This window comes from Camelus dromedarius, chromosome 1 (assembly GCF_036321535.1).
Source record: "Camelus dromedarius isolate mCamDro1 chromosome 1, mCamDro1.pat, whole genome shotgun sequence".
Taxonomy (NCBI): domain Eukaryota; kingdom Metazoa; phylum Chordata; class Mammalia; order Artiodactyla; family Camelidae; genus Camelus; species Camelus dromedarius.
Window position 1 is genome coordinate 114,501,950 of NC_087436.1, and position 10,497 is coordinate 114,512,446.

Below are 10,497 nucleotides of genomic sequence, written 5' to 3' on the forward strand. Positions count from 1 at the left end.
AAGAAAGTGGATTTGACCAAGGGCAACATGTCGAGCGAGGCAGAGCTGAAGCAGGCACGGGCTTCCTAACTGCCCGCCGGCGCCCTGTTTGCACGGGAGGCCAGGCTCCTCTAGAGCCTCCTTTTCTCCTGTGTAGCCGTTACCCCGGTTTTCTCTTCTCGGCTCTCAAGTTTAGAACTCTAACGTATTTTAAAGAACTCCCAGATTACTTGAAGCAGCTCCTTTTAAGTCTTACCTCGGCCTCGACTTTTGTTCACTGCAGATCAAAGGCACAGCTCTCCCCTTCTGCCAAGCGCAAGAGAGAGGCCAGCCCTCCCGTTGCGCGCACCAGGGGCCAGCAGCGCGTGGAGGAGGCCCCCGGGAAGAAGGCCAAGCGGTAATCCTGCCTGCAGCGCCCCTGCTGGTCGACTCGGGGACACAGTGGAGAGAGGGGGCAGGCCTCGGGGCCACAGGCTGCTGCCTTCAACCAGGGGAAGGACGTGCATGTGCTCCAGGTTCCTAGGTGCAAGCTTTTTCTTGTTATGTTCTAAACAGCTTTATAAACTATTGTTCATAGAAGGTATTATGTACATTTATTTCAGATAAAAGAAAATAAGTTTACTTTGTATCTGAACTCTAAACAAAGTAGTTGTATATTTTAACATTCGAGATTGGGATTTCCCGATGTGACACGTCACTAACGCAAACCCTTCCAGCCCACCAGACACCAGGCTGTCTCCCGGTAACCCATGTACAGTATATAAACATGTATAAATAGGTTGTATTTTACTCTGTGTATGATGCTAATCAATGAACACTTTATTTATTTTACAGAGAAAACTTATCTGTGGACTTTACTATATATCTGTTTATTTTATTTTATTATTTTTTTTAATTAAAATAAAAAGGGTTTTAAATGCTATGCAGTCATCAGTAGAGATGTTTTAGGACGCCGCCTGCCCTGTAACTATCTGAATCCGACCTGGCAGGAAATAGGCTCTTCTCGCATGTATCCAAGTAAAGTAGTTTAGCTCAAGAAAGGACCTCCATTGCTTTTCTGCTCACAGTTGTGACTCTGTTTTTTAAGAATGTCACTTGTTTTTAGATTATACTCGCATCTGTGACTTCACTACCAGCCCCACCGGCACAGGAGGTTCTGGGTCAAGTGAAGTTACATCCGTCACCGCAGCAGAAACGCCTCTGTGGGTGTTCGTTCCTCTCCTCTGTACTGTTCCGAGGCTTCCACCCATATGTTCCATAGTGTCTTTTCAATGATGAGAAATGCATTGAAGATTAGGTCACTCCTGTCGATCGAGCTTCAGGATTTTATGTTGTTTTATACACAATGATTTCAAGATAGAAACTGGCTTTATTGCCAGGTTCTTTTTAAAACATGTTTTAACTCCCATATGAACAAACTGTCCAACTTAAGTTTTTCATAAGATTAAACTTTTCTTAAGATCAAATTTGTCTCTAGCAATGATGTGATGAGTTGCCAAATAATTGAGATTATTTTAAAATGTTTTGTTCATATTCTTGTTTTATAATTAAAATTTACATTCAGTGTGTGTGAAATTTTTTTTTTGGACTCTTAATGTAAGGTGGATATTTCTGTCATTTTACATTGTTTCTTACTGAGATTTTATATATAAATTATAAAATGTTTCCCAAAAGTTGCGTGGTCAGATTTTTTTTTTCCCTGTTTTAAAATCTCTCCCTGTGAAAACTGTTTTTTCTCTCTAAATAATTGGTCTTAGATATACTGTTCCATTTTCACATCATATTTGAGTCCATGATGGTCTCTCTCTCGGTAGATCTGGAAGGGGCTTGGGAGAGGAGGAACGTGAGAACTCCTCATTTTCACTTATATGGTTGAGTTTTACCAAAGCTCAAAAATGTAAAATGATCTGCCTTAAAGTTAATTAAGAGTAAGAAGCCAGACCAGGTACCAGGGCACAAACTCCTTGGCTAACCATCTTTGCACTGTGAGCTTGAGATCGGTTCACCAGAAGTGCACACCTGAAAATGTGCTCTCAACGTGAAGCCACCGTTACTCGGTTGAGTTATGCCTGCTCCAGGCATGGCCTTACAGGGACTAAGTAGTTGGGTTGTGAGGAAATGCTACCTCTTAATAAAGTTGGAAGTAAACATGGGAACTGCATTAAGGAATTTTCCAGTGGGGAACTCAGCTAAATCATTTAATCTCCAGTGGTTCTGAAACCCATGTAGGGAGGAGATGCCACCCCGTGGGGCACTGGTAATACATGGGGGCAGTTCTTGGTCATCACGATGATTTGGTGCCACTGGTACATACTCGGTAGGAGGGAGGAGGTCCGGAAGCTGAGCATCCTACAATGCACGGGACAGTCCCTGGCCCCGCAGCAATGTCAAGCCACAAATGCCAGTAGCTTCCCCCTAAGAACCCACAAAGAAGCACTTGCACGCCATCTCAAACTTGCCACTTCCCTGGTCCCAGCCTAGTTCCGACTGCCACGCCTCACTGCTCCTTCTCTGTGAACCTGAGCAGTCCCGCATCTGCAGAGCTGACACAAGGCGGGGACAATCCAGCAAGACGTCCTGAAGGGGCAGTGTCCCCTGGCTGAAAGTGATGTGGCTAATTCCTCTGCAACTGCAGAGGGGCCTCCCTTCCCTACTGCAGGCCTCGTCCCTGCCCCGCCCCTCCCCACCACTTAGACTTCTTCAAGACTAGAACCCACCAACTCCAGCTGGCCAAGCCCACTAGTTAGGAATGGCCATCAGGTGAGCTCACTGTGAGTTAGCCAAGTTGGGAGTGAACCGTCTTCTAACCCCAGGTCCGGGTCCTTCTTGCAGAGCCCACGGGAGAGAGGACTGATCTTCCCACCTCTACAGCAGGCTTAGCGGCTGCAGGGCTGGGATACAGGGAGGCCTTCCCCAACGCTGCCACAACTGGTGAAATCTAACTGATTTGAGATTGGGACGGAGGAGATGATTCCAGCTCCATGTTCTGTTTCGACTTTTATTTTTTCTTTAACTGAAGTATAGTCAGTTTACAATGTTGTGTTAGTTTCTGGTGTATAGCACAGTGATTCAGTTATACATATACATATTCCTTTTCATATTCTTTTTCATTATAGGCTATTACAAGGTATTGAATATAGTTCCCTGTGCTATACAGTAGGACCTTGCTGTTTATCTGTTTTATATATGGTAGTTTGTATCTGCAAATCCCAAACTCCCAATTTTTGGGAATTGTTAATCAAGACTCGTCATGCTTTTTCTGAATGAGTCTTTTTCACTGAGCTATACCCTCCCCCTCCATTAGCTTTTTTTCTTTTTTTTTCTTTTTTTTTTTTTTTTTGATGGGGGGCTAATTAGGTTTATTTATTTATTTTTTTGATGGAGGTACTGGAGATAGAACACAGGACCTCTTGCATGATAAGCAGGCCCTCTACCAGTAAACTCTACCCTCCCCTCTCCATTAGCTTTTAATAAATGTGCTCCCTGTCACCATTGGCAGAATCTGCCCCATGCTGTTTTTTTTTTTCAAATGTCATCTTCTCAAAATAAGTTTATCATGAAAACTCAAAAGTTGTTATTCTACATGGAAACCAATTTGTCAGTCTTCCGTAAGTCTCACTTGAAAGCGTCAAACTAACATTTTTTTCATCCCGAAAGATGTATTCAACAAGAATTTGCCTTTTCCTATTGGGGCTTGTGTGTCCCTATTTACCCTCAAACAGTGTTGTTCATTTCATCCCTGTCATTTGGGGTCTGCTGGTCCTTCAAAAAGATTATTTCCCCAGTAAACATTCTTGGAGTATCAAAGAATATATTATTGGTCATTTCAGAGTCTTAAAATGTAAATCTAATTTTTAAGTGAAATCTATGTCTCAATAAATGTGTCCAATAGAAAACAAACTATGGTTACCAAAGGGGAAAGGAAGAGAGGGATAAATTGGAAGTCTAGGATTCACAGACACACACTACTATATACAATATAGATAAACAACAAGTACCTCCTGTATAGCACAGGGAACTATATTCAATATCTTGTAATAACCTATAAGGGAAAAGAATATATATGTGTGTTTGTGTGTGTATAACTGAATCACTTTGCTGTACACCTGAAAACATTGTAAATCAACTACACTTCATTTAAAAACAAAACTAAGAAAAACTTAAATAGATGTGTCCACTCTCCACCCCCGCTCCCTGGACCCCTCCTTACTTCCGACCTGAATATGGATTGATTCTAGAGAGATGTCTTTTGCTACTTCACTAAGAGCCCTTTTTGAATGCACAGGAAGCACGGGTCTCCAGCCCCGGTCCACCTGCCTTTGTGTCGAGATTGTGTCTCAAACTTCTTCCTTTGACAGTTGCCAGGACAGCTCAGTCCCATCTGTTCCCTTGACATTCCATTAAGCCCGTGTGCTACCATGATATCCTGTCCTCCCCTTCCTGCTTCTAGCCACACTTACTCAGACGGAGTGACAGCGTTTGCTGTGATTCCGTGACATAAATCTCCCCAGTAAGCTCTCTCCCCCTATCCCAACCCCCTTCCTCTGAAAGCACAGTCTTCTGGCCCTTTCCCTTTGCAAAGCCCGTCCAAAATATCCCATGATGGAAATAAACATCTCCAAGTTAGGCCTCAGAAGATGATTTAACAACAACAAAAGAAACTGAAATATGTTATTTGTGCTAAAAGGCGAGGGAACAGCTATGTAAGGGATCAGGCTGTCTTCTCGGGGGTCCTGATGCAGCGGCCGCGCTCTGCGTGACCTTGAAGAAATCACCTGGCCTCTCCACGTCTCAGAGTCCTCATCTGTAAATAGGAACTCTGATACCTGTCCCTCTGATCGCAGGTTGTGTGAGGACAAAGTGAGGCCACTCATTCAATAAACATCTGCTAAGATTCCAGCACGTGCTAGGCCCACTCTAGGCATCGGGGACGCCAGGGTGAGTGCTTACGAGGTATCCACACGGCTGCCCTCCCTCAGAGTGGCTCGTCCTTGTGGCTGACAAGCATCCTATACTGTGCATGTACCACACTTGACTTACCTATTTTTTTCATTGACATATAGTTGATTTATAGTGTTGTGTTAGTTTCTGGTGTAAAACAAAGTGATTCAGTTATACAGATATATGCTCTTTTTCAAATTCTTTACCATTATAGGTTATTAGAAGATATTATAGTTCCCTGTATCTGGAAAGGAAAAAATATATATATGTATAACAGGACTGCTTTGCTGTACACCTGAAACAAGCATTGTAAATCAACTGCACCTCAATAAAAAATAAAATTAAAAAATAGTAAAAAAGAAAAAAGGATATATAATGAATGCAAACATAACTACCAAAATAAACAGGTTTTTTAAATGCTTAAATAAATAAAGTTCCCTGTGCTATACAATAGGTTCTTGTTGTTTATCTAACAGTGATGTGTATCTGTTAATCCCAAACTCCTAGTTTATCCCTCCCTTCCCCCTCTTTGCCCTTTGGTAACCATAGTTTGTTTTCTGTCTGTGAGTCTGTTTTTGGTTTGTAAATATCATTTGTATCATTTTTTTAGATTCCACATAAGTGGTATCATATGATATTTGTCTTTTTCTGTATGACTTACTTCACCTAATATGATAATCTCTAGGTTCATCCATGTGGCTGCAAATGGCATTATTTCATTTTTATGGCTGAGTAATATTCCATTGTGTATATATATGTGTGTGTGTGTATATCTCACAAGTGCTTTATCCAATCATCTATCTGTAGATGGATATTTAGGTTGCCTTCATGTCTTGGCTACTGTAAATAGTACTGCTATGAACATTGGTGTGCAAGTATCTTTTTGAATTAGTGTTTTCCGTGGATATATGTCCAGGAATGAAATTGAGACTTATCTTACTCTTCATGAGCATTTGGGTAGTTTCCGGGTTTTTGGAAACTGGAAACTGAGGCTATGAGCATTCTGGCGTACGTCTTTAGGGAAACTTGCCTACACATTTCTTTTGAGTTAGTTCTCTTCTAGTCTTTCTAACATGTCAGAGAGGAGGTCTGGTTGGTGCTAGTGAGCTGTAACAATTCTGCAGCTCTTGTCAATGTGTCCTTATAACAGAGAGCCAGTCCCAGGCCCAGAGCCTTCAGCATCCTAGTATACACAGCTAGTTTACTAATACTGTTTTCTCAGCATTCTATATGCATTTTTTTTAAAGATTACATTTGGTAAGAGGTTATTGATGCTCCATATGTATATTTATATCCAAACATATATATATTATCTATATGTTATTTATATGAAGGTTCTTTTAAAAGTGAGGTGTTTTTCCAAGTTTAAAATGTAGTCATTTAAATAAAGGTATTAAGTAAATAGAGACTACAGATGGAAACACACAGAGGGCAAAAACATGAAAAGGGGGTATGAAAGGGCTGTAATTTAGGAAACTCTACTCTAAAAAGCCACTCTTTTGAATGGCACTTCTTTGTTTATCATCACTGGGTGGCAACTTGCCCGGATGAGTCAGTTTAATTAAAGACAAGCTGCTCAGGTCTGTGCGGTGGGGGGAGGGGGAGCACTGACAAATCATTCTAAGGTAGTGAGTTTCCTTGTTTCCAGCAGGAAAAGGTCACAACACGTAGGGGTGGGAGACTCCAGAAGGATTTAAGACTAAAGGAATATAATATGTGAGCTGAGCCTGGCGGGTAGAGAACAGTAGCTTTTTAAAATAGCACTTTTTCCTGTTTCCATGTTCTTTCCCAGACCTGGTGGGTCAGTGGGATCTCCACAGTGAGGCATGGGCCAGACGGCACACAGGTGGGAGGAACAGGGGTGAAGGTTCGGAGGGGTTTCAGAGGGACATCAGCGAGTCACTTGGTGTGTTAGGAGCTGGGGAAGTGAGGCAGCACCTCCAGGAATCAGTGCTTCCAGCCCCCGCTATCACCCTGGAGCTTGGGGTCACGGATACCAGAGGACCTCTGAAACTTGACTTGGTACCCAAATCTGTGACCACTCCTCTTTCCAACTCATATCCCTAATACTCAGACTCCAGCAAGTGTTCACTCTTTCAGGACTTCTAATTCATTGATCCTAAATCTACCACTTTCCTTGTGTCATTATTTTTGCCCTGACCCAGCTTAGGTTCCATGGTTCCCCGATTGTAAACCCTCCTTTGCAAACAGCCTTAAATCCCAGGCTGCTCTTGTTAGTGGCCCAGCAATGTCCCAACCCTGAGTTGCCCAACTGTCCACCCACCCTGTGCTGGAGAAAAGCACACACCTGTGATAAATGGTCACACTTTTAGGTCATGGATGTGAATCTCAAATACACCCTCAATCCTGCTCAGCTGTTCTACCTTATGACCCTGAATTCTTCCCTTCCCATTGTCTTAAATGGCTTTTCTCACCTTCTCCCTACCCCTCTAGTCCTCCCTGCCCCACTCTCTGTGCTCAGCTTGCCTCACACTTGTCGAGAGAATTAAATACAGTAATAAATGTTAACCATCTGAACAGGCCCTGCATCTCAGTATGTGTTCAGTAAATGCCAACCGTGGTTATCATCACTTCCTTGTCAGTCACTGTGATAACCCCTGTGATAGCCTATAAGCATTTGTATCATTATCTTTACCAAAAACCAACCCCTTTCACTTCTCAAGGGCTTTACCGTTTTCTCCTCTCTCCTGCATTATCAGTTGTCTTCTCCATTGGATGATTTAAACCAACATAGAAACATATTCTAGTATCCTCTCTCTAAAGATGAATCTTTTGCAGTAAATGTGATTATCAGGGGGTGAGAGGGGGAACAGGACAGAAGTTTAAGAGGGACAAGACAGATGCAATGAATAGTAAACGAGCACTAGAGATCTCATGCACCATATAGGGAACAGAGACGACAATATTGTATTATAATCACCAGACTTGCTAGGAGATTAGATCTTAGTTATTCCAACCACTGAAAAGAAGTGATAGATACGTGACATGCTAGAAGTGCTAAGGGCAATCCTATAGCAAGATGCAAATGTACCAACTCAACATGTTGTACACTTCAAATTTATACAGTTATTTACCGTATAGCACAGGAAATTATATTTGGTATCTTGTAATAACCCATGGAAGAGAATCTGAAGCTGTACACCTGCAAGTAACAAATATTGTAAATAAACTGTAGTTAAATAGAAAAATTATGCAATATTATGTGTCAAATATATATATCAATAAAAATGATTTAAAATAAAAGTAAACCTCGACAACCCACTGAATGGGAGAAAATATTTACAAATTATATGGTGGACAAAGGGGTTAATATTCAAAATATATAAACAACTCATACAGCTCAATATCAAAAAAAACAAATGACCCAATTAAAAATTGGGCAAAAAGAACTGAACAGACATTTTTCTAGAGAAGACATGCAAGTGGCCAACAGGCATGTGAAAAAATGTTCAGCATCATCAGAGAAATGCAAATGAGAACAACAATGAGCTATCACCTCACACCTGTCAGAAGGGCCATCATCGAAAAGACAACAAATAACAAGTGCTGGCGAGGATGTGTGGAAAAGGAAACCCTCACACATTGTTGGTGGGAAGGTAAACTGGTGCAGCCACTATGGAAGACAGTATGGAAGTTCCTCATATAATTAAAAATAGAACTACTATATGATCCGGCAATTCCACTCCTGGGTATATATTCAAAGAAAATGAAAACACTAATTTGAAAAGTTACATGCACCCCAATGTTCATAGCAGCATTATTTACAATAGTCAAGATACAGAAGCAACCCAAGTGTCCATCAACAGATGAATGGATACAGGAGATGTGATATATATATGTGTGTGTGTGTGTGTATACACACACACACACACACATATACACAAAGTGGAATACTGCTCAGTCATAAAAAAGAATGAAATTTTGCCATTTGCAACAACAAAGATGGACTTGGAGGGCATTGTGCTTAGTGAAATAAGTCAGACTGAGAAAGACAAATACTGTACATTATAACTTACATGTGGAATCTGAAAAATAAAACAAACAAATGAATATAACAATATCAGACCAACAGAGAACAAACTAGTGGTCACCAATGGAGAGAGGGTGGGGGGAGGAGGGAGACAGAGGTAGGGGATTAATAGGTACAAACTGCTACGTATAAAATAAGTTAGCAACAAGGATGTATCATACAGCACAGGGAATAGGACCAATATTTTATAATAACTTTAAATGGAGTATAATGTATACAAATATCAAATCACTATGTTGTACACCTGCAACTAATACAACAACTATACTTTAATAAAAACCTAAATAAAAAATAAAATTTAAATTTGAAAAATAGCCCCAAATCACCCTCTGTCACACTGCTCTGCTCTAATTTTCTTCAGAGCACTCACACCTGACGCTTTGCCCACTGCTTTACGTAGGCATTTGTTTCTTGGTGGCACTTCTCTACTAGAATAGTGCCTTACCGGGCCGGGAGCCCCAGAGCCTCGAACAGTACCTGAGATACAGTAAGCACTCAGGAAGTTCTTGTTCAATACAGATGAACAACAGGAAGAGACTACCGTAGGGAAATTGGTTGGGAAATTTTGCAAGGGGAATCTGGCATAACATCATGAGGGACCCCCGGGATAGTTACTTAGAGACAGAAATACAATAAATTCAGAAGACCTTCTTAGTACTTCACAAGCAAACTCAGTACAAGGAACAGCAGATAGCATCTTCCCCTTTGTCCACGCAAACCTGCTTTTCCTCCTTCACGCCACCCCATCCCCAAGAGCACCATCATTCATTCACCTACTGTCTAACTGACAACCCAAATGGAAAAAACAAGACATGAGAGACAAGACAGGCTTGTTTGCAATGCCTGAGCTTGCCAACGTTTAGGGTGAGATACTCCGATTAGTCTCATGAAGAAGTCAATTTCTGAAAACACTGAAGGGCCTGTCTACGGCTCCAGTAAATCACGCAGACTGCCTGGACCCTAAACAGCCATTCGGCGGGTGCCTGGATCCAGTTCGCGCCCGGGACAGCCCGCGGAGCCAGCAGAGAGGAATCCAGCAGGTGTCAGGCCAGTAGGGTTCTGGGATCCCCCTGCAACCGCCCAATCTTCTCTCCCTGCCCTAGAGTGAGGGGCATCTTCACTGGGGATCCAGACTGTGTCTGGGTGAGCTTTTTAACATGGAAAACCTTCGATACTATACCCCTGAGAACATGAGATTGTGGAAACAAAGCTTGGAGGGAAATACTCCGTTTCATAAACCAACGTCCTCTTTTTGGCTCTACTTACCACACTACTTCTCTACATCGGTACCTACACATCCCGCAGGGGTGCCCGCTAGGTGGCGCTCGTCCTCCACTGTATCCAGGCCGGTTCGGGAGTCTGAACATTTCTTTTTAAACCTGAGAGATGATTGCCAACGCTGGCTTTTTACAGGTACGAAAACTAAGCTCCAAAGGGAAAACGTCTTCCGTGGGGATGTATGGCAGCATCTCAGAGCCTCGAGCATACCCCAGGTCCCCATACTTCGGAACTCAACGAGCTTCCAA

At 42.1% G+C, this 10,497-nt stretch overlaps 1 protein-coding gene across 1 annotated transcript in view; it reads left to right on the plus strand.

Moving 5' to 3' along the window:
- Positions 1-1,630, plus strand: part of BOD1L1 (biorientation of chromosomes in cell division 1 like 1) — a 48,745-nt gene extending 47,115 nt beyond the window's left edge. The window contains exon 26 of the mRNA XM_031437227.2: positions 263-1,630. Within this exon, the coding sequence (XP_031293087.2) occupies positions 263-380 (118 nt within the window). The 3' untranslated portion in view covers positions 381-1,630. The remainder of the gene's footprint in view (positions 1-262) is intronic.
- The last annotated feature ends 8,867 nt before the right edge of the window (positions 1,631-10,497 follow it).